The following is a 25,284-nucleotide window of genomic DNA, read 5'->3' as shown; positions in this document are numbered from 1 at the left end:
ACAAATGTCATACTCTGTGCACTTTTCCTGTGCACCCTTAATCATACGCTGAAATGACACTCAGTCACCAAACTTTAGTTCCCCCCAAATTCTCTAAAATGCCAATTTAAGCTGTAAGGTTTCTACAAATATCTCTTGGGGGAATTCCCCCCAGGTCAGTCAGGTGTTGATTGAAAATGGTCCCCCCAGCGTTAAATAGGTGATTACGGCCCTGATGAAATATATTTGAAGACATGAACAGAATGAAGATGCAGGGGCTGTGATTGGAACATAATGGTTTTAAATCACCTTAACTAATAGCTTCTAGTGGCCACACTTCGACAATAACTTCCCAGTGAAAGTCAAACAAAAGGCTGCAGGGGAACAATGGGTATCAGTCAGCAGGTGGACAGACAGAGGCATGTCCCGGTCCTGGGTCAGCCCCAGGTCGCTCGCGTCCCCTAAGCGACGGCCTGATTAATGCAAACACTGCGTTACTATGGAGGCCGAGACACAATCAGTTCACACACTCTCCGGGATTGACGGCAGCAGTGCGACCCGCGGACATGGAGGACCCAAGACTGGACTTTATAGGAGACTATGTGCTGAGGACTTTCAAACTGAAACAAGACAAATGGCAGAAGTGCGTGTCCAGCGAGGACAACAGGCAGGTGCTGCAAGAGTTTTTGGACAGCGCCGAGCGGAGGACTCTGGTGGTGTCTGTGAGCGCAGCCGGGTTGCTGCAGCCCGCCGCAGGCTTCACAGCCGGCTGTAAGAGCAAGGCGGTGTACTTTGTGAAGCAAAGCAGGACAGCGCTACGTCCAGAGTCCATGCAGGACAACCTGGTCTACGGGGACTTGTCTTACGCTCCACTGGATCACTTTTCTGCTCTAGTTGAGGAGGTAAGCAAGCAGCAGAGCAGAGCTGTTAATTATTGTTAGATGCATGGAGAGGGGGCTCAAGTTTGTCTCTCAGCCACAGTGAAGCTGCTCAGCTGTGAGTGTGGACTTTTAGGCCTAAACTTTGTCACTCACTAGGCTAACTGTAACGTAACAGAATACATTCACTCACTGTACTCATAAATCGTATTTAACTTTTAAGTAACTTAACTATTTTACATTCCTTATGCTTGTAGTCCACTTCATTTCTGCAACCCCCTCACCCCAACACTTTGTCTGCATCAGTGTCTAATTTGCAAACAGTCTGTGGGAGTGGTGGAAGGTAGGTGATTTAAATTTCCACTTCACTAGAGGGAAATATTTACATTTATTTTACAGATGTAGCTACAAGCAAGCAAATGAGCTTCATTCTGACCAGATAAGAGATAAGACTTTTAAAACAAAAGTGTCAAGTGTGCAGTAATATAACACTTTAAAAGGGGCCATTCTTCATAAACACAACTTTCACAGGTGATACCTTAAATATATTTGGCTGATCATACTTTTGTATAGGCCTATCCATATATATTTTATTTAGGTGACATTAAAGTTGCACCTGAGGTTTCTAAGCGACCATAACCGGCACTATATCACAGCCTACTTCCTTGAAATCCTGAGTGCAGAGCTGATCTCCTTTCAGGCGTTTTGTAAATGTATACTAGACCAAAAGTATTGTCCATGGCAAAGGTGTAAAGCTCTGTGTAGCCCTGCATTGAAATGATCAACTTCCTCTTTACATTTCCCACAGACTGATATTAATGGAAGAAGGGAAAGATATCTGCCAGCTGTGATTGGTTGTTCCCCATCACATGACTTGCAGTGTTGCTGCGTTCCAAAAGTTGAACTCTGTTTATCTGCACCTGCCGCATGTCTACACTGAAAACAATAAACTTGAGACTGACAAACCCTTTTGTGCCTTTAACACCCTTGACTAAAGATACCTCTTTCACTGGTTTTCAGTAACTCGATTGGTACGTTTTAATAACTTTGAACAATTGTATTATTATTATTATTTTTGAGAGGGGTCAAGCACAAATGTATCTAATGAAATGCACCATCTAAGTGTAACCATTCTTTCTTAATGGTTGACATTCTCCAGTCACTCTGGACAGGTAATAACCTGGATACAGTGTGTCTTCCAGTAATCTTTCATCAACACAATCACAGCCTGGGATAAAACACAACTTCAGACTTATTCGGTTCATATCAGACTGTACTACTGTTGCACTCATTACACCTGCAACTGTAACTCTCGCTGTTGTCCTCTGTCGCCATATTGTGTTATAAAAGTGCTTCCCATGAAAAATAAATAAGAGCTATTAGAGTAATTAAAAATAATGTAGTGAACTAAAGATATATTATTTAGTATGGTATCTAAAGGTCAGTTACACAACATAGCTGAGTAAGATGAACGTGGAAAGAAAACCAGGTTACATTAGCACAATATATGGACTACTAAAATAATAAAAGCTTGAAAACTAGATTCTTAATTAGGGCCCTTTTAAAAGATGGGTGGATTGCCTCAAGGCCCCCGACATTAGGTGGTGCATAAAGTAGGCCTATTAAGCACATTTGCAAATAATTACATGATCGCAAACTCATTACCACACAGTGATCTGGAGCCTTCGGGCCCCCTGAGGGTCTGGGGCCCCGGTGCAGTTGCTTACATTTCCTGTTCACAATCCAGCCTGATTGTATTTATCAGACAGCTACTGTTGCTGTGAAAACATGAAGGTTTTGCATACAGAAGCATGATGATTTTTTTAAAATTGTGATGTTACAGATTAAACAATAGTCAAGCTCAGTGCCACTTCAGCCAGCTACAACATCAATTAATCCAATTGTTAAAAAGGGCAGCACTATTTGGACTTAGGGCTGGGCAATATAACAATATTATATTCATATCCTGATATGTGACTAGATATCGTCTCTGATTTTGGGTATCAATATCATAAATGTTTTTTTCCTGGTTTTAATGGCTGCGTGTATGTGATGTAATTTTCTGAAAATACCAGTACTGTTCTATCTTATCATTGTGTGTCTTTAACCACTCATCATATCCACATTATTGATGATTATTTATCAAAAATCTCATTGTGTAAATATTTTGTGAAAGCATCAGTAGTCAACCAGTATAGTCGCATTGTTGATATCGAGATATTTGGTAAAAAATATCCTGATATTTGATTTTCTCCATATAGCCCAGCTCTACTTGGACTAGCCCCCCCCCCCCCCCCGCCCGCCCTCTTTAGATTGGTACGACCCGTCTCCTCAGCGTAGTTAGCGCAGAGGCAAGGACCGCAGGAGAACTTTCTGGAAACTTCCATTAGTGTAGCCAATTGTTTCCAAAACGGGTGTGGCTGTCTTTGTTTTTGACTGTTGTGTACGTCCATTGAGCTGTAAGTACTTTAAGTCACCTGTTAATATCATTTAATGTTTGTTCATCCCCTTCAAAGACCATTCTTGGTGTCTTTTTATGTCGGCTAATGTTACTGCTGGTAATGCTAATTAGGCCCACTTCAGAGCAATTAGCTTCCACCTGTGGAGCCGTTTCTTTTTTGTAGGATGATTTAATATGCGTAGCTGGCGCCATTTTGGTCTCAAGGTTCCACATTGTGGCAGCACTATGCATAGTGGTAAATTAAGCCAGCCAACCTGTTTGAGTTTAACAGTTTGTATTGAGCTGTCTTATTTTGTTTATAATTCCTCTTTTTTTTTTTTTTTAGAAACTACACAAGCACTCACAAACAGAAACTTAATTTGCTAACAAATGTATTACTGTACACCTTATCAAGCCAGGCAGCCGTTGTGGTGGTATTGTGTCTCTTTGTAAACATTTTGTGTTTCTTTGAGGTAATTTTGTGTCTCTTTGTAGTTAATTTGCATCTTTCTGTGGTCATTTTGAGTGTCTTCCTGGTCGGTATGAGGTAATTTGAGTGACATTTTGCTGGTGAATGCCAGGGGGGGCCCTTACACTTTGGGCCTCTGGAGTTGTGCCCAGAATTAGTCTGGGGCCGTTTAGTGGCCGGTTTGGTAAGGAACCGGAACCAGGGCAAGAGAGACAGGATCCGGAATTCGATGGATACACCTTTCCCTCAAAATAAAGCACCAAGCTAATAAAAATGCGGCGAAACTTTTTAATTTAAAGAATATAATTTACAAGAAAAGCCCCAAGCCATTAAGTTAACCTTTTTCTTTTATTGTAAAAATCCAGAATTTAAAGTTTTACTTTGGTGAACACTTTTACTTTGGTGAATTTGGTGAATTCCGGATCTGCTCTCTAGACTGGAACCAGAATCCAGACAAAATTCAGAGTGAATGGAAACCAGGCTCTTAGCCGTACGTGAAGAGCCTGGTGACGCAAGGCTAGCCCAGAATAGGCCCATTCAGTAATCCATCAGTGCAGCCATCCTCCCTCTTTTACTACTAATAATATGTAACATAACACTGACATGGCTCATTCTGTTGCACAATGGTACTGATACTTTTGATACTTACTCAAAGTAGACCAAGAACACAAAACTTGACCATGACTACTTTCACTGACGTAACAGATGTAAATACGTTTTTACCACTATGCATCAAACTTCTACTCCAAAATAAACATTTTTCCATGTTGAGAAAACTTAGATTTCCTTATGCTCCTCTAGGTTGTGGCCCCACTGCTGTCTAACAGCAAAAACCAAATTGAATGGCCCAAGGTTGTGTGTCAGGACGTCTTACGCCACGTCCACTCCCTCAAGACCAATGTGTTTGTGGTGTCAGGCCAAGTCCAAGGCAAAACGCTGCTGCCTCTCCCTGCAGGCTCCGAGAGAGTAGAGCAAGCTGCCCTGGAGACGGACAAAAGGTAAACAAACACGAGACATAAAGGTTCATGTCAATGCATCAGTTGTCCCACGTCTGAAGTAAATGGTTTCTTTGTGAAACCTCACAGGGGGGAAATTGTGGATAAGAGTATCATCCACTCCTTGGAGTCAGCAGTGATTGAGTGGAGCCATCAGATCCGCGCCGTCCTGAAGAAAGACTCCTCTGAGGCTCTGCTGGAGGGCAAAAACCCCACTCCACACACAGAGCTGCTCTTCTGGAAGAACAGGTCAGCACCTCTGTTAATACAGACACTGAATATCCACTGGCAACTTCTGAGAAGCACTTGTTCCAGAGCTGTGATTGTGTGGAAATAACACGTCCCTATAGGATGTGAAAGTTGAATTGTTTCAGAAGTTTTAACTGGTGCTACTAATTATTTGAGATCCAGAACACCTGTGCTATCAAGTGAAAAATGTAATATGGACCCCAGTGTTTTATTTCTTTACATAGCAGAATTATATCTCATGAGACCAATAGCCTCTACTTTTTTGTTTGATAAGAACTTGTTTGTTCTCCATCTGTTTACAACTTCAGCATATGCAGTTATAGACTGCATCCACTAACTGAATTACAACCAGAGAGTTCTCCCAGTACAATGCAGATACAGATTTCAGTCTGTCATCTCACCGTGAACATTTTCATACTCTCTGTTTCTTCAGTAGAAAATATCCCCTTGAAAATTGTAAATGGTTAATTATTTTATCTATTCATCTCCATTGTATTTGGCACAGATTCTGAAAAGAGATGTTTAATTTTAAATGCTCCTATAAAGTGCTGTGAGCATCACAAATTAGAGTCAATTGTGTACTAACCCACAAACCTGGACAAAAACTAAAAAAAGTAATTGTAGTATTAATTTGGGTGAACTGGCTCTTTGAATAGCCCCCGATGTGAGAGGCAGGGAGAAAAAGTTAATTTCTTAAAAGCAAGAAGTTCCACAACATGATAATACCCCAAATAGTTTATAAATGCCACTCAGAATATGCTGTGTGTCTTAACAAAATCTATATGATTTCATGATTTTCTAAACTCTGAAGACTCTACGAAATGATGACATATGTGACCACAGTAATTTCTGGTACCATAAAGTGTTTTTGTTGTCACATCTTGTAACCGTAATTTGTTATAAACTTTTACAAAAATACAAATACTACTACAACACAAAGAAAAGTGGAACAGAACAGAACAGAATAAAAAGGATGTGGTGCAATCTCAAAGTGTGGGCACTTTTCCTTAATGTAGTGTCTGACTTGACAATATAAAAAAAATAAAATAAAAGTTAAAGTTGGAAGTTTGAACTCAGTACTAAATTGAATAAATTATGTAATAGGGCCACCAATGTACAGATCTAAAAAAGTTCTGATATCCCTCTCTTTGTTAATTACTATAATGATTTGAGAGGTCCTGTCCTATATGGGAATGCGTCATGCACTTAATAATTCCACCTGTGCAAACACTGTGAAATTAAGAATGTAAAAAGCAAAACTGAATGATCTCCGTAATAATAAACTTGACCTGACAGAAAAAAGTATTTGATTTTCCAGAGTAAACCAATCAGACCTTTACTAATAGTAAAATAAAAATGTCTAGATGGCTCTGCCAGTAACTCTCCACACCAGCAGTGGTAGTCTGTTATGTTCATTCACAAAGTTAAACTGGAAGACCGTCTCGATGCTAGTTAGCCAGCTAGCAACATTAACACAATCCAGTGTTGAAAGAACAACTCATATTTACCATGCGCCAGTGAATAATAACACAAACCATCATGGAATGTCTCTGCTAAAGCTCAGTGGCTAAAGAAAAATAATCTTGCCTTATGTAACAAGTTTGTTTGGTCTCACTCCCTCTTGCCTTTAGCTGTTTGTTTACTTTCTTCACTTACATTTCTCTTCTTGTGCATTGTCACCAATGCAGATTCAACGTGCTGACTCTTTACTCACAAATTTAGAAATTTACTTAAAAGTAGCCGGTGTAACACAAACTAGTGGTGAAATGTAATAGCAAACTTTGTTTTCCTCTTTGAAGATATGCAGACCTGGAATGCATCCACTCGCAGTTAAAATCCTCAAAGGTGAATAAGATGGCAGTGCTGTTGGAGGCTGTGGAGAGCAGCTATTCCCCTGCTTTTACTAATATGCAGCAAGATGTCCTTGCAGGTAATGACACAGTCTGTACACCTGACAAGAGGGAACTGAAATGAGGGCTTGCTTTCCAAGGTGCAGCAGTTGTTAGGTTGACGGGCTTATACATGATTTACAATAATTTATCACAGGGTTCTTACGCAGTTTGAAAAAGTATGAAACTTGATTTAGTCATTTTGAGGTCTGGATAAGTGTGGGAAAAAAAGAGAGTTTGGAAGGATTTTTTTTCCAGACCAGTGCCCCTGTTCTGTTTTCTAAATATAAAATTCAGAATTTCTAAAAATTAATTGAGCGTACATGCAGAGTGTTTTCATGGTGTTTGGAGCAGGCAGGCAAAGTTTGTCTTAACATTTATGAGCTATGTAGTGATGTTATTATTTGTTATTATCACAAAAATGTACTGTTTTGTCAGTGCAAGGAAACATTACCTGTATGTCTGAATTCATTGTTTCCATGGACACAATAAATAAACAAGGTTGTCCAGATGCCTTGAAAATGAAATAATTTACCTTTTTTTTCCACCTCATTTTTGGTAGTTGTTTATTAACGAGAAACAAAATATGGGGGGAACAATAAATGATTTATTCAGTATGTTAAGCTACAGTGCCTAGCTACAATTTTCTGTCAATTATTTGGCAACATAATAGCATACATAGTCAGAATGTATCATACCGGTACATGTCAACAATTGGATTTCACATCCATTTACTTCCATAATAAACATCTGTTTGTACTGAGATTTCAAATTTGGTCTGAAAATTCCACAAAGAAGTAGTCTGAATAAGTGACATTTTGAAATGTAATATGTGTAGGAACTCTTTTATCACCATTTACTTTTTCACATGTAGTATATGTGGTTGAACTGACTGTGATCACATCTACACTTACCAGCCTTGGAGGAGGCAAAGGACATCTGCACCTACCTGAGGCCCCTGCAGCGCCTGTTTGAGGACATGGAGAACGCAGAGTTTCCTGATGTTAGGAGTCAGATCGGCCCTTTGATGCACACAGTGTGCCTGGTGTGGGCCAACTCCAGATACTACAACACCCCAGCACGCCTCATTGTTCTGCTGCAGGAGACCGCCAACCTCCTCATACAACAGGTCAACGGCACTCTTGTCTCTGTGTTGTCAATCTCTGTGTCAATCCTAAGAGCTTCTTTCTTTTTCAGTATTATTTTTATGGTAACATCTTTGTTGCTAAGGAATCATTGTTGTGGTGTTTCTGAACTGTCAGAGATCCCCTGTCAGCACAGAGTGGGTGGGTGGTACTGAGATTTTCTTTTCTTGAATTTTCTGTTGATGAAGTTCTACTGTCTGTGGGTGGAACTTTCCTTATTCTTCTCAGCTATGAAGGCTTTCACTGTTTCTTTATTCTACCTTCTTCCCTTGTGTTCAGTGTTTTGGAAACAAACCTTTGTTTTTGCTGCCAGAATTGTATAGTGTACCAGAAATTCTGTCCCACCAGGGTCGGATTAACTCACTAGGTGGGCCCAGGGCAAAATTCAGCTGCGGGCCCGTATTCACAACCCTCCCCAGAGCTTTTCTCTCTTTTTGGGATGTGTATGTATCCTGTGGCGCTTCAGTACCCACAGTGCACATAGCAGACTCCACACCGCAATCCTAATTTATTTTGCCCAGAGCTCCAGAGACCAACTGGTGATCCTACCTGGAATACCATCCTGCCTGGGTTTGCTGTGTGTCAGTTTTTAATGTTTGCAATATATCCCCTCTCAAGGAACATTCACCATGTAAGTACGGTCTTAACTGAAATACTTGTGATAAAAACACAGGGTCTCAAGATCAGGTCTCTTTCCGTTAAGTTCAAATAAAACTAGAGGTAGGAGACAGTTCAGGCACACACTCCAGGTAATCCAATTAAACAAACAAAATATAACCTGTTCATTTGTGAACTTTAAGGGACTGTCATGGATCTGCACTTTCAGCACTATTTTGTACAGGGACAGTTCACCTCAAAATACAAAAAATACTTACATATTTTTCATCTTACCCTTTGTGCTACTTATCAATACGCAAGGAAGGAAGCGTGCATCTACTCATGATCGAATTCGCATGTTCTTGACAGTGCTAGATGTAAACATTGATGGTGTCCTCCTTGGCTGAGCTGTAATTAGTGTTGTCACAATACCAAAATCTTTGTTTCGGTACCAATACCAATATGAATTTCGATACTTTTCGATAGTCTTTGGTACTTTTCCCAAGGAAAAGTCCTTTTGGATGCAAACCTTTAGAACAATAAATAGTAGGGGTGTAACGGTACCAAAGAAATCATGATCCGGTAAGTACCTCGGTACGGATATTACAGTTTGGTAACTCAAATGTTTCACCAAGTTTGTGTTGTCTCGTGCTGTCTCCCTTTGCGAGGCAGACTTTCTCTTGTCTTTTTTCACGTGCGCCAGCTGTGAATGTTGATACAGGTGTTGTCATACACACCACTTGCGCAATCTGTGCTCCAATAGGAACAAGAAAGGCGTTTGTGTGCATAAATGAGTAAAATAAAGTAACTAAATTAATGAATTGAATCAGTTTCAAAGTACCGGTATTTTCCGAACGCAGTAAAGTACCGTTTGGAATACTCTAGTACCGCGGTACTATTTTAGTACCGGTATACCGTGCAACACTAGCTGTAATATTAGCTAGCTCAGTGGTGCTAGGTGAGCTAGCAGTAGATGCACGCTTCCTTCTGTGCAGTGAAACGATTGGCTGGTGTTAGGCAGAAAGAATATAGTTCCTACATGAAACTCCTCACAACAAGGTCTGTGGATTATCTTGAGTAACCAAGGGCCTGTATCACAAAGCGAGATCAACCTTTCCTGGGTTACCCAGACCTATCCTGGGTTGACTAACCCTAACAATGGCAATCAGGATAATCGGTATCACGACGCTGGATATCAACTTGGTAACTCAACCCAGGGTTGCTTTATCAAGAACCGTGAACACGCACGCAGTGGACCAATCACAATCATGAGAGAAGCGCGGCGTCACTGAGCGTCACTGAGCGTCCTCACAGAGCGCCGTGTGTGAGGAAAAAGAAAGTATTTCTCGTGAGGAATCAGAGATTAATTCTACTAAAATATGAGGAGGAGAAAAGCAACATTACAGAAAAGGCCAACACCGTGGCAGCTGCAGGAGGAGGAAACATGCGTGGCAACGCATAACGGGATGAATAATGTTTAGTTTTAGTTTAGATTAGTTTATTTGCACATAATGTTAAAAACAGACAGTATAAAATTTACAAGATTAAAAAAAGAAAAGTAATGGAGAGGTCAGAAGCCACTAAAAGCTTATCAAAGAAATTCCCCTGTCAAAACATCAATGAAATGATAGAGAAGAAAAAAAAACAGGTCAAGAAAAAAGAAATAGAGGAGGAGAGAGGGAAAAATCAAGACAAAACAAGGTAGCAAATAAAATGATGTGTAGGTTAAATTACTCATCACTGGTTCAAGTAGCTACAGTACCTGTGCCTGTACATCTGACACTGATCACACCCTTGAATCCCATGAAATCAATGCTGCGCAGATGAATTGTGTGTATTACAATTATCGTCTAACATCATTGCGTCTGATAAATTGGTCTTCTTTGTCATAATGTTATATATGCTACAATAAAGCTTAAAGCTGACATCACAATTAAATCATATCAACACCAAACTGATCAAAATGAATCAAATTAATTAAACTTGCGGTCATGACTGGGCTGCATTTCTGTCAGTGGAGTCAATTTTTTCCGAACAGCTGATTGGCCAGTGGGTGGTGCTTTTTGCAGGATCAGATTCAACCCTGAACTTACCCTGCTCCGGAGCAGGATAGCCGTTCAGAGTAAGTTACCATGGTGGTCTACCCCGATAAGAACTGAACCGGCTTTGTGAGACCGAAAACCCAGGGTTAACCCTTAAGTTACCTCGCTAAGACATTAATCCTGCTTTGTGATACAGGCCCCAGGTCATGATTTCTGGAAGGAGACATTGCTGTTGAGCTTTTAAAATGTATTTTTTCCAGCTTTGAGCACCACAAGCCAAGTGCTGTCTAGTTCCATTACATTGGAGAGATGCCAGATGTGTACAGAGGATATCTCCAACACTCGTCAACTCGCACCAAAACCATCTAGATTGATAAATAAAACTACAGATAAGACAAAAAATATGTATTTTGGGGTGGACTGTCCCTTTTAAAGGTTTGGCAGGGGTATTTTTCAACTTTGAGGAGAGTGAGGTTAGTTGTTTCCTCCTGCCCCTAGTTTTTATGCTAAGCTAAGCTCATCATCTCCAAACTCGAGTGAGTGGTATCCATGTTCTCATTTAACTCTTTGCAAGAAAGCCAAAAAGTGTCTTGCTTCTATGGTTTTGGTGAACAAATACGACAGATGACTACTGCTTTCTTTAATGCACACAACTGTTTGCTGCTGTGGTCTGAGTTTGATGAACTCCTTTCAGATTGCTGCTGCAGCTTGTTATATGACTGAGGCAACCACAGAATCCACACCAAGGAAAATGATGTAGGCAGAATTTTATGGTGATCTGAGTTCCCTGAAATGACTGCTTGCTAAGCCCTGCCCTGTTGCTACAGCTGTCAGTCTTTTTGTTTGTGAACGACACATATGCAGATTTATAGAATACAATAGAATTTTTTATATTTTGGGTTCTTAGCTGGTGACTGTCACTTGCTAGCTAATTAACTCTTACTCTGTGAGTTGGATGAAAATGCCAGATTCATTGTCCTTGCTTTGAAAAGAGAATAATGTAAACAAGTCTTAAAAATGCAATTGACAGATCCCAAGTCCTGCCTCCCTTAGTTACTGTTGCAAGGTTTGACAAGCTTGACCAAAAGAGACATGGCGATGCTGGTTTTCTGTGCTGCAGTGTTTATTAGATAGTGTTTGGGCGTCAGGCAGTGAAGCCTCAAGAAGCTGACTAGAAGGACTACAGTATGCAATGGAAGTGCATATCCAAACAACACCAAAAGTTACTCCTGGGCAGCAAGTAGCCTTACACAGATAATACAAACAAAGGAATATTAGCCTCAATCTTTTTGGCTAATGATAATTCGTGTCATAAATAAAAATATGTCAGCAACCAACCTATTTTGCGTTCCAGATCTCTTTAACATGTCACAGAAATAAGGAGAACGTCCAATCTGGCTGACACTGATGATCTGATATTAGGGTAACTCCTTTTGATGTAGCTTTATGTTGACTAGTTAGTTAGCTAGCATTTTGCTAACATTAGCTAACTTAAGATGTGATGACAGTTGCTTCTACAAGTTGCCTGCAGCCACATCTTTTAAGTCAATTCAAGTCAGGCAAAAGTTGACTGAGGTTTTGCAGAAGTTTGCTCCACTGTTATTGGAGCACAAAGCAAAAAGGGACAGGACTTCAGAATGGCTAACTGATAGTGTCACACATGATATCATACTAAAAACTGAGGCTAAAGCTGGGTACTTGTCCTGGGCAGGAAGATAGCATCCACACCAGTTGATGATCCATGTAGAAGATAAATAAATAAAGAAGCAGCTCTTTTTGGCTGTATTGTAGCATAAACAAGACTTAAATAAGAGAGGCTCAGACATAGGGTTGTACATTTGAGGGTTTACTCACAAAAAAAAGCCAAAGACTTGGTTCATTATGACAATTTATAGTGTATGACAAACAAGCATTGTGACAAAAAAGCATTGTAGGTACTGCAGATATGTTCCAAGTGTTATTTCTTTCCATTCAGACACCCAGCTCAGAGAACAATTGATTCTCCTCACATATCCCAGTTTAGCCAGAATTGTGTCAGATCTTTTAGCTAAAGTCATGTCAGGATGACAACAATCCATATCTTGTCACCCACCCCACATATTACACAATAAGAGTTTAAGCCAGGTCATCTACACTATAGCTGCAGGGTAAGTTAGGGGTGTCCCCGACTAAGAATTTTCATAGTCGAATCTGATTTGACAGATTTTTCTTTTAGCCAACTAATCGTCGAATCATGTTGTTTTCCCTCTCATTGGTTAATGAGCTCATTTGCATCAGTTTCCGCTCCAGAGAAAAGTGCTAAAACACCCAAATAAACAAATTTAATTCTTCAGTTGGCATAGTAAGATAATAATAATAAAAGTAAAAGGGTTATCATTTTATCTTTATTTGTTTCACTTCATCAAGGTATGATGCTCTAGATAAGCGCAGACGTGCTGCCCAGCCAGGGACAGCCCTCCATTCCGAACCACCCCCACTCCGAAACTGATTTTCAAGTCCATATCGAATTTCCTGCATCAAACACTGCCGCCCACTCTCTGGCCGCACTTGCACAATTCTGAAATTCGTTGTACTACGAGAGGTTGAAATGAACGTTGAGCTCATTGTTTTTAATTGAAAATATGTCACTGTCTTCATTTATTATGTATAATTTTGCTAGCAGCAAACACATTTAAAAGGAGATGATTGTCAAGTCTTTTTACGCACACTGTCTGTAGTGCTGAAATCCCCACTGCCGGATTGCCCCCCCCCCCCCCCCGGTCAGACAGACTAGTGATAATAAAAAATTAAAAAAATCATAGTCTATCAACAAAACAATGAGCGGTGAAATTCGTTTCAAGAAACTTCAGGTAAACAAACAATCCTTCAAACCGCACCCACTGTAAGTCACCGTAGGCGTCGATGCTGCTCTGATGGTCCTGCAGCGCACTCACTCACCTCAGCTTATTTGGATCGAGCGACTGGGTGATTTATTCATGCTTAGTAATGATTATGCCTACTGATTAAACGCGCACGTCATTTTCACTTTTTTATTAACAGAAATTAGGCTGATGTTTGTATCAAAATAGGCTATATCATGAATTACTAGAAAACAAATACATTCTATGTCAAATCAAGATGTTCAGCAGCAGTGAGCACCCCCATATAGTCAGAATGGTACGGTCTTGTTTCATGACCACATTTTGTGACGATTCGACGGAGAGACTGGCAGTCAAATCAGACTTCTCCGAATTGAATCACCGAATCATCGACTATTCAGGGTCACCCCTAGTACAAGTTGTTATGAGTGGATGCAGCTAAAAGCTGCATTGTAAAACAAGTTATAGTCTCTTGCTGCCCAACCAAAATATAGAATCTTGATGCCAGTGGGTGGCAGATGCAGCAGTAACCGCTTGCTGTCTAAAAAAACCCCATCAAGGCTGTGGTGCCCCAGGACAGATACATACTTTTAAATGAAAATGCTAATGCTTTCTTGAAATGGGGATTACTAAATTAATCTGTAGCAACAACTAACCTGTTACTGCTTTCTGATACCAGGCCCAGGTTTATATAGTCCCAGAAGAGGTTCTGAAAGGAGAGATTTCAGAGAGTCTCCTGAAGGTGCAGACGAGCCTGGAGATTCTGCAGCTCTTCAGGAGCACCTACGAGGACCGGAGGGCCAATCTAAGCCAGTACCAGAAGAATGGGAGCTTTGTGAGGCCTTGGGACTTTTCCCCACTGTTGGTCTTTTCCAGACTTGACCGTTTTATCGACAGAGTCAGGACCATTAAAGTGAGTATGGAAACATTTTTCATTACTCAGAAGGTGGCGAATAATTGAGAAATTTTATAAATAAATTTTTGGCTTAAACTTGCCTTTTGTGAAAATTAGACCTGTCTTGACAGTGATACTGTAGTTTAGCTTGATTGCCCTTAGTTTCCCATTTCCTTTTTCCCAATAGGACATCCTGTTTACAGCTGTGGACCTGCTGAAGCTTGAGAAATTGGAAATTGGAGGCGTCCGAGGCCGAGCGCTCAGCCAGCAGGTCCAGTTGCTCCACCAAGAGTTTGCGGACATGTACAAATTGTTCACAGACAAGCCTTATGACTGCTTGGACCTCGACAACAGGGTATGAAGTATTAGGATCACAGGGTGCATGACAGTTTTGTTCACTTGCCTGCTGGGAAAATTGGCTGTAATTTTATAAAGCGACTTTGAAGGTCATTTTATTTTCACAAAGGTTCCATGAAATACAAGACACAGGCCACAGGCTGAATACTTCTCAGTACATGCTCTTTTTTTCAGGCTGGCAAACACCACCACATTCTGGTCACTTCAGCGTTTGTGGAGCAAACTGTATCTCTGCCCAAATGAAATGATGTGTTTTTTTCAGTGCCATCTAGTTGCATAAGCAAGATGTTCCTGAGTTATAGCAAGAAAAGCAATTTACTTTGCTTGTGAGACCCAGTCACTGCTCCCTGCTGGATGACTTTGAGTCAGTGAGATGTGAAAAAGAATTTGCTGTGCTGGCTCTGCGTTAGCGCGCACTGCTGTGTGGTTTTTTGGCTGTCGGTCTAGCTGAGCTATCTGCCCTGCAGGAATATGAAGAAGACGCGAGGGAGTTCAAACTTAAGGTGGATGACACAGACCGACGACTAGGAGCCATCTTCTGCCAGGCCTTTGAGGACGCCTCTGGACTTGAGCATGCCTTCAAGGTCTGAAAACTTAATCTCCCTGTGTCACACACACACACACACACACACACACACACACACACACACACACAGTCATACACAATCACAAAAACACACACACACACACACACACACACACACACACACACACACACACACACACACACACATTCACACAGTCACTGAAAGTGCTTTCACTTATCTGATGTCTGCAGGTTGTGGATATGTTTGGTAGCTTGCTGGAGCGCCCCTTAGTGGCCACAGACGCTCTGGACAGATACCCCTTCCTCGTCTCCATGTTTGACAAAGAGCTGGACGGCTGTAAACGTCTTTACAACAAACACATCCAAACTGCAGAGGAGCAGGGTGAGAGCCAAAAAATACCTGCGTTTTACACAATACTCAATTTAGTCACTTCACAGAGATGTACGAGTGAGCAGAGTGTGATCAGGAGGTCAAACCAGATTGAGGCTGAAATCTACCTTTTGATTGCTGAGGTTAGGTATGAAGATGAAAATAGTAATGTTCAGGTTAAGACTGCGAATTTCTGGGATTAATTTACTGTTCAGTGTGGTTAAACCGAGGGATGAGTGAGTACAACATTATCTGTATTTGTATCTGTTCAACTTACTAAATTATCTGTATCCACATTTATACAAGAGATGGGTGATGTTTAATCTGAAAGTGGGCGGGGTATGATCTGGGAAGGTGTGTGGTCTAATCAGAACTTCTTATTTTGAACCTGAAATTGGTCTGGGTTGATCAGAATTTGCCATGTTTATTCATTTAAAAACTACTCACAGAATGGTGTCAGGACTGAGCTTCAGATCATTTTTGATCACAAGAGTGAGAGGTGAACACACTAATCCAAGTGAAGATTTTCCATCATCACGAGTACAGATATTGACACATTTTACTCAGATGATAATGGTACTCATTAAAAATAGATGATCTGTACTGATGCAAATATTTTTGGTTTTGTTTGTTCAGGTGTTCAGGTTTTGAGACACCTGTGTATGAGGCCCTGTCTACATGTATAAGGATATTTTTGAGAACAGCTATCTTTCCCCTCCGTTTAAAAAAAAAAAATCTGTGATAGTCTGCCATCATTGTTTCTGGTCCATTTTCATTACACATAGCAATAATGGACATGCATGAACTAAGGAGACATAATCGTTTCCCAAAGACTCCATTTTACATGTCCACATGGGTACAAAGTAACTGTTTTAAAATTCTGCACTTAAGAAGGCATTTTCAAAAATCATGTTTGCGTGAAGATAATAGGCCAAAACATAAAGGAAAAAATCAGTTTAAACAAATATCTATATACATGTAGACAGGGCCTGAGATTTCAGCCTCAGCCTTCTTGTTTAAAGAGAGATATTCGCAGATGCAGGTGCATTGAAAAATATCACTTGAGTCTTTGAACAGAAAATACCGCACACTGCTCTTGCTCAGCTTCACAATTTATTAGTTATGTTTTGGTCCTTTTGGACCTTCGTCAAGAGTGCTCAACACTGAACATTCTTGATGAAGGTCCAGAAGGTCCACCTTTTATGAAGAGTGCTCAACACTTATTTTCTGCCCACTCAGATGTTTTCACTTATGTATGTAATTAGACCTCATGTCAGGATTTTATGGGCGGGTAATTAGACTCGATAGAGATATCCCGTGCTGTCCTGAACTTTTTGTTTTATCTCAAGGACTGGATCATTTACCATTATCCTTCATTCATCTCCTGATAAACGTAATTCTCAGCATAGCTCCACCAAACTTCCGTCTTTCACTGACTTTGTGGTAAGTATGTGTCTAACAGTGAGTAATGATTCTTAACCTGCTCAGGTTGGACTCCAGTGAATAAGAACATGCCAGCTGTAGCTGGTGGGCTGAGATGGGCTCAGGAGCTACAGCAGCGCATCCAGACCCCCTTCTCCAAATTCAGACACCTTTCCTACCCGTGAGTCCCCCCTCTTGTCTCAAACACAGCAGATAAAAAAATGAATTTTGGTGTGGCCATGCATTTCCAGCGGTTTCAGTGTAAATTAATGTTGTTATAAAGGCCACACAAAAAAATGATTTGCTGGAATACTGGCCACTGGAATGATGTTGAATATAACCTTTGCATGGGTTGTAAAATCCCATCTTCTCTGCAGGTGCCTGGAGTCCGCAGAGGGAGCCAGGGTCATCCAGAAGTATGAGGAGATGATGCAACTGCTGGACAGGTGTGTGTGGATCTTATCTCAGTGTGTTACACTATATGTCATCATGCTTGATGTATGTGTTGCTGAATAAAAAGAGCAGAGAGAAAGATAAAATAGAAAAGACAGTGACAGAATAGAATGCCTTCTTATTGGACTGTAAATATCATAAAAGCCAACATGAATCAGATAGTAGCTCCGTCTCTGACATTTTTTCCCCTGTAATTTTATACCAGTGCTGTTTTTAAACTGAACAGTTGTGATTTTGTCAGTTGAGTGTATAACATTTATGAAGCAGCCCCTGTGGAATAGCATGTAGACATGGAGCTCCAGGCATGATTTATGTTCTCATTACTGTGGCGCTGCTCTGTAGATTATTTCATAGGACTCCCATAATCCCATATGCTCTGTCGCTGCTCACTGATGCCAAGTGAGAAATGGCCTTTTAGACTACATCCAGCATCAAAACCTGCAAGATAAAGCATCACATTGGAGGGGGAAAATGCTGTTTCAATGGAATCAAGATGAGTTTCATGAGAGTCAGAGAGATTTTCCATTTCTATACTTTTGAAGAAACACCTCATACAAAAATGAGAAATTCCATAGGATTAACGTGTTTCTCCATTTTTCCCTTAGCCACTTTGAAGTTTGACTTTGCGGGTAATGTAAGAATCATAACTAGTAAATTGAGATTTTAGATGTAGACTGTGCGATATTGAGAAAATCAAATATCACAATATTTTGGACCAAATACCACAATATTGATGTTGGGATGATATTGTAGGGTTGACTATTGGTGCTCTCACAAAACATTTACCAAATGAGATTTTTGATAGATAATCATCACTTGTGGATATAATGACTGAGTGGGTAAAGGCAAATAATAGAACAGTTAGAACAGTCTGGTTTGGAAAATTACATCACCTTACTGTTATGTAGCCTTACAGCACTTAAAATAGATGATATCCAAAATCTAAGATGATATCTAATCTTAAATCACAATATTTGTATAATATATTGCCCAGCCCTGTTTTGGATCCTTGGAATCATTGTCATTTTGCATCATTGTATTGATATACTGTTATATAGACTGTTATTTATGCAACAATAGAATGTGAATTTCATTGTGAGAATTTTTGATTGCACTATATAGTGCATACATTTGCACTCAGAATTTGGACACTGAAATAAAATGGCATAAATACATTAAGATGCATGGCTAGCTAATTAGGTATAAGGTCCAGCAAGCTAGCATTAATACAGTCTTGCATTAAGGCATGGGACGATATGAAAATGTCATGTCACCATACTCTATACAATCATCAAAATATTCTAATAGGAATACTTCACCCTTAAAATTTTTATATCAGTTACTCACTGCATTTTAATTTGAATCTGTGAAGAAAGGTTTGTTGTTCTTATAGGCTTCCATGGTGAAATTTTCTTTTAAAACTCTTAAAATGGCACTAAAAATAGTGGAATCACCTTACCTTACATTTTGTTACAACATTATATTTTCTACATTTCAACTATTTGAAATCACATAATAGCTTTATGTAATATAATATGCTAATGCTTGATTAAGATCTTGTGTTATTTTAAGGCTGGTGTGTATGCAGCCTGTTTTTGCAGAGTCTTTTGCCGTTGGTTTCCCAGCTGTTGCTTTGGGCGCTGATGGACTTGATATTCATAATTATCCCAATAATAGAAATTCACCACCATCAACTTACTGTGAGTGTTTTTCATTGCAGTCTGTGATAAAATCATAAATCGTCTTCATGCTTACCTGCAATAAATTCTCCTGTGTTATACTGACTGGGTTTTTCTTTCATCTTGTCTACCCCATTTGTATCAGTGAGGGCAGATTAAACAGCAGCACTTCTCTGTATGTTTAGTTGGCAGATTAATTGATAATGACAATTCTCATTTGTTGCAGGCCTTTATTGAGCCTAGATTGATATTAGTGTTAGGTTACAGTAATTATTCAAATTGAGTATGCATTGTGGGAGGTTAAAGGTTAGAAAATCAATATAATCATTGTGAGTCCTTACAAGTATAGTAATGAAAGTGTGTGTGTGTATGTGTGTGTGTCCACTATACCCAGACGTATTTTGTGAATGAGATGCACTGACACACACCCAGACAAACGGCCATTCTTTATGCTTTGCACGCCTAATATCACTCCTTCACTTCATGTTCCCCCACCCAGAGTAATGGAATGATGAACAACACCAGTTCTTTGCCCTCAATTTACTCCCATCAGAAATTAGAGCCCTTGTTATGCTGTAATAATCATCGCCGCTGCCTCCGATGAATGCCACCATTATTATACATATTCCAGTCAGGAACAGGACGGGCATGCTCACTCATTACCCCCACAGACAAAATGTAGCGTGATTTATGGCCATGACCAAGGCATTTGATTGCCTCTGCGTCTGCGGTGCCACTATCAGGAAATGAAGCTCACAGCAGAAATCCAATAAGGAGCACACAGTGCGCACTGAAGTTCTCATCATAATCGTGGCTATTTACAGATTGATATAGCTGTACCGAGCCCTGACATATTCTCTGTTCCCAGTCTTTCGCAGATGAATCAGCGTTTATCCTTATATTACCCCCCTGCACCTAAGTCTAACTCCTTCACCGCTACCTCTCCCTATGCCTTATTGTCTGCCTGATGTGGACGAATGAATTACGCCTCTCATTCTATTTACAACCTCTGAGGACTGGGAAAATGTCTCAATCATATGCCTCTTAGCTGCTTGTTTTTTTCTCTCGCTTATGTTAATTTCCATGATGTGAGCTGTTTTCACGCCCGTGGTCTAGTGAAATAAAAGTGCCAGCCCTTTTAATGGGACTCTGAAACAATGTTATACCCTGACGGGAAAGGTACAAATTGTTTTTCTGTGATAATAACTTTTGTTTGATTGTGATCACAGATTGCGTTCTTTGTGTTTGGTATTCCAGATACTCGGCCAGCCTGTATGAGACATGGACAGAGACCGTGGGCGAGAGTTCTCAGTACAACCTCAGCTTGCCATTAATCAGCAGAGACCCAACCACTCAGCTGATCTCAGTCAACTTCAACCCGCAGGTTTGAAAAAGAAAAACTGATCCAAGACAAGGTGCAAGATGTGGGACTGTTTGTAATTCTTTTGAATACCCGTGGACAGGATCTGAGTGATTTATTAGTTTGGTGATATATCAAGCTGATCTTTTGTAATAAATATCTTCTACTAAGTGTTGTACACCTGCCTGCAGCTGAGTATAAATCTTTCAGATAAAGTTCATCTTTTTAATTAGTTGGGCCAGTATTTTAATTTTTCATTTAAAGACTGTAATGTTGGATCACGCTGCCCTAAAGCATTGCTAACCTACAACTCATTAATCTGAGTTTTAGTAGAAAGTTTTCTACCACCAACACCGAAACTCTAGTGTTGGATGCACGTCTGTAAAATTGTTTTTAGTGTAAAATTGGTCTAAAAAGTAAAGATGCTAAATATTGGCAGACACTAATAGCAGCCTGTACTGATAAAAAAAAACTCTCATTTGTTTTCAGTGTATTCATAGGTCTAATTTCTCTTTCAACGTCTTCCTAGCTGGCGTCGGTGCTGAGAGAAGTGAAGTACTTGGAGGCCAGACAGACCGAGGCCATCCCTGAAACTGCGGTGCAGATCTACACCACCAGGGGGCAGCTTTGGCAGTATGTGGCCAACCTGGAGCTCACTGTGGGCCGATACAACAAGGTTAGTGGAGATTAGGCTTAAAGCAGTGAAGACACTGTATTAAAGGACAGATACACACGCTCACTAGCTGTCTGAGGTCACAGCAATGAATCTGAAAGTGGTACGGTATCACTGTGACGTCCAAGGTAGAGTTCAGTTAACTCATATTAGTATTTGAGCTAGCACCAAATGGCAGCCTCCAGGCATGAAAAATGCCAACATGGAAGTGCCAAAGACTGCAGTTTCACTAATGGCCACTTGGGGCTGGCTCCAAGAACAAGTCAATCCCCATAGAACATCCTAACTTTATTGTAAGTAAACATGTTTACAGCATGGTACAGAAAATTATTTGGGCAATTTCCCCATTCATGACAACTGTCCTGGCGCTCTTAGTCAGATCCAACCCTCACTCTTCAACAGCTCCACCCTCTCATCCAAATATGGTCATTTCTGGCTCCAAAAAAATAACATGGTGAAGGTCTAAATGCTAAACTCAAGGCTTCAAACCAATGGTCGACATCATGATATCTACATCCAATTTTTTAATACAGTCTATGGCTACCACTAATGCTAGCAAACTAATTCCGTTGTTTTGTCTTTTAACTTCCTGTCTACATTTGGAAGTGGGACTGTATCATATTGTGTAGTTTGACATCTGCTGCTTGTGATTGTCTTGCGCCTACATTCTAACAAACATCTTTAATGTTTTATAATATAATGAAGGAGCTGAGCTGTAACAAAATTGAAGACTTTCTTCTCCAGCAGTCTGACAAACATCGACAAACAAACACATTACTGTTAAATTAACAGACTCCATTTTAGTAAGAAGCAACTTTTGATAATAAAGTGAATTCCCTTTTTACAGCCACATTATTGAGCTGTGGCCTAAACATTATCTGATATTTCTATCGTCAGACATTGTGTCTTTCAGTCTTTTGCAGTGTAACAGACCCACCCATGCAATTCGAGGGAACATTCTGTGTTAAAATAAAACTGTAAAACAACCAAACAGAGATGCAAAATAATGAAACACATTGGGATGACAAACGAGCTTTACTGTGTTTCTCCCATTGCTGTAGAGAATTTTAGTACAGTAGCAGGTAGACTGGAGTTTTGCGTTTCTTTTGCACTTCTGTCCTTTTACTGTAAGTAAAGAGGCCAGCAAAGCTACTTGAAATTGAGTCAGTATGATTTTTTAAGCTATACTAGCATCAGTGGTCCTTTAGTTGTCCATTAGTCAGTACAACATACATTGAATGGACTGCCAAGTTAGTTTGTAAGGACATTTGTTGTCAAGGTCAAGGTCAAATTTATTTATATAGCACATTTAAAACAACCAAGGTTTGCCAAAGTGCTGTACAATCTAGAAAGCACTAAAGTATTAAAATACAACTATAGAAATAGAAAAATACAGTATTAGAGCATGCAGTACATAGAAATATTAAGAGTAACAATAGAAAACAAAATAAAGTGCACAATAGGCACAAAATTCAATAAAAACAGTCCCCAGAGGATGAAAACTAATTGTTTTAAGGATAGACTGATGTCTCTTCGGTGCAGTCACACTTTTATCTATCCTACATTTTAGTCCTTGACAAGATATTATAAAAGATTTCCTTTGCATGATCATGGATTTATCCTAGTGGTGTGTCCCATCTGTCTTTAGCTCCACTCTCTAGTCATATGTACAAGCTTTTTCTTTGATATCTGAAAATCAACAGTTTACATTTGCGTTTGTATACAAGTGATCTGAAATTATAACAGCTGGTTTACCGCACTATGCTTTCACACTAAGGACAACCTTTGCATAGTTTGCTCCACTTGTGGTAAAACTCTGCTAAGATTAGCAAAGTTGTCTGTATCTGTGCTCAAAGGAATATTTCACCCACAGAATAATCATTTACATATAAATTACTCATCCCAATGATTGGTTTGAAATTGCGGAGGAAACTTTGTTTTCCTCACATGCCTCCACAGTGAACGAGGAATCCAAAATCTGAGAAAGTTATTGATGAGTGTTGTGCGTTCCACTGAGCAGAGTTCAAATACACCTGGGGCCTGTATCACAAAGCGAGATCAACCTTTCCTGGGTTACCCAGACCTATCCTGGGTTGACTAACCCTAACAATGGCAATCAGGATAATCGGTATCACGACGCTGGATATCAACTTGGTAACTCAACCCAGGGTTGCTGTATCAAGAGCTGTGAACGCGCAAGCAGCGGACCAATCACAATCATGAGAGAAGCGCAGCGTCACTGAGCGTCCTCACAGAGCGCCGTATGTGAGGATAAAAAAAGTATTTCTCGTGAGGATCAGAGATTAATTCTACTAAAATATGAGGAGTAGAAAAGCAACATTACAGAAAAGGCCAACACCGTGGCAGCTGCAGGAGGAAACATGCGTGGCATAACGGGATGAATAATGTTTAGTTTTAGTTTAGATTAGTTTATTTGCACATAATGTTAAAAACAGACAGTATAAAATTTACAAGATTAAAAGAAGAAAAGTTCCGGAGAGGTTAGAAGCCACTAAAAGCTTATCAAAGAAATTCCCCTGTCAAAACATCAATGAAATCACATAATAGAGAAGAAAAAAAATGGGTAAGGAAAGAAGAAATAGAGGAGGAGAGAGACAGACAAAACAAGGTAGCAAATAAAATGATGTGTAGGTTAAATTACTCATCACTGGTTCAAGTAGCTACAGTACCTGTACCTGTACATCTGACATTGATCACACCCTTGAATCCCATGAAGTCAATGCTTCGCAGATGAATTGTGTGTATTACAATTATCGTCTAACATCATTGCGTCTGATAAATTGGTCTTCTTTGTCATAACGTTATATATGCTACAATAAATGTTCAAAAGATAATCAAACTCCCCCATAGAAATGGTACATTCCGGGGGATGGGTCACTTCAGTGCACCTATTCAAGCCACCTGTTATCCCCCTATATATCTGATCTTCTCCCACACAGCCAGTCTTTGTCCCTCAGTATGGTGTGCGTACATGCTCAAGTAAGTACTGTTATGACTTTGTGTCGTTGAGGTGATGTTACTTTAGGTTTGTACACATTGTGGGAGATGCTGTTGGGTTGTTGATCACATATGTTAGGAGGTTGGTCCACTAGGCGCTCTATTTAATGCTAATTATGGTTGACTGTCACTTATGATGCACTTATGGTGGTGCTAAAGAGCCCTCTGCTTAAATCAAATATAATTTAACATTATGAATTTCCTTTGCACAGTCACCAGCCTGAGTTTGTAACTAATTATTTCTGTTTCATTTCTTTATAGGAAACCACACCGAATTAACTGTTTGTTCATTCTACAATAAAATAATGGAACAGAATCTGAACTCCTGAACTCTGATTCTAACAGATCATTTATGGTGGCTCAATCTCCCTGCACTGGCAACAGTATCTCAGGATAGCCAAAGTCAGCCAATCCTTTTTACAATAAAGCTTAAAGCTGACGCCACAATTAAATCCTGTCAACACCAAATTGATAGTCTGAATAAAATCATCCTGATACTGAGCTGTGTTAGAAATTAACAGCTGCGCAAAAATATACCTAGTCTCCCTCTTTAAAAAACAAAAAGGAAAATCCCTCAAACACCATGAAGTGTAGACATGATAGGCTACTTTCCACATTTCCAGCAGCAAAGCTGTCAGTTAGGCCTGTTCTCTTTAACAGGGATCATTTCCTCCAACAAAACAAGTGTTGGCACTAATTAATGGTGCTATTAAGTGTCCGCAAATGATCAGTTTCTTTGTTATGAAGGGGTGGGATGAAATTTTGACTTCTTTCCACTCCTTTTTGAACAGTCTTTTCATTGTCTGTTGTTGTTGCTTTCTTTTCTTTTTTAATGTTCAAAATAAACTTTCAAATCAAAATGAATCAAATTAATTAAACTTCCCGTCATGACTGGGCTGCATTTCTGTCAGCGGAGTCAGTTTTTTCCAAACAGCTGATTGGCCAGTGGGTGGTGCTTTTTATAGGATC

At 39.9% G+C, this 25,284-nt stretch overlaps 1 protein-coding gene across 1 annotated transcript in view; it reads left to right on the top strand.

Annotated features, from left to right (window-relative positions):
- Nucleotides 1–501: 501 nt before the first annotated feature.
- The window catches only part of dnah9 (dynein, axonemal, heavy chain 9), a 209,517-nt gene continuing 184,734 nt past the window's right edge, over nucleotides 502–25,284 (top strand). Inside the window, exons 1-13 of the mRNA XM_049562910.1 lie at nucleotides 502–881; nucleotides 4,568–4,764; nucleotides 4,852–5,010; nucleotides 6,810–6,940; nucleotides 7,817–8,028; nucleotides 14,221–14,454; nucleotides 14,624–14,791; nucleotides 15,261–15,377; nucleotides 15,572–15,722; nucleotides 17,199–17,313; nucleotides 17,510–17,578; nucleotides 20,522–20,648; nucleotides 21,154–21,300. Coding sequence (XP_049418867.1) covers nucleotides 546–881; nucleotides 4,568–4,764; nucleotides 4,852–5,010; nucleotides 6,810–6,940; nucleotides 7,817–8,028; nucleotides 14,221–14,454; nucleotides 14,624–14,791; nucleotides 15,261–15,377; nucleotides 15,572–15,722; nucleotides 17,199–17,313; nucleotides 17,510–17,578; nucleotides 20,522–20,648; nucleotides 21,154–21,300 — 2,163 coding nt within the window. The 5' untranslated portion in view covers nucleotides 502–545. The remainder of the gene's footprint in view (nucleotides 882–4,567; nucleotides 4,765–4,851; nucleotides 5,011–6,809; nucleotides 6,941–7,816; nucleotides 8,029–14,220; nucleotides 14,455–14,623; nucleotides 14,792–15,260; nucleotides 15,378–15,571; nucleotides 15,723–17,198; nucleotides 17,314–17,509; nucleotides 17,579–20,521; nucleotides 20,649–21,153; nucleotides 21,301–25,284) is intronic.

This window comes from Epinephelus fuscoguttatus, linkage group LG20 (assembly GCF_011397635.1).
Source record: "Epinephelus fuscoguttatus linkage group LG20, E.fuscoguttatus.final_Chr_v1".
Taxonomy (NCBI): domain Eukaryota; kingdom Metazoa; phylum Chordata; class Actinopteri; order Perciformes; family Serranidae; genus Epinephelus; species Epinephelus fuscoguttatus.
The sequence above is the reverse complement of the archived record's forward strand: the minus strand, read 5'-3'. Positions and strand labels throughout refer to the sequence as shown.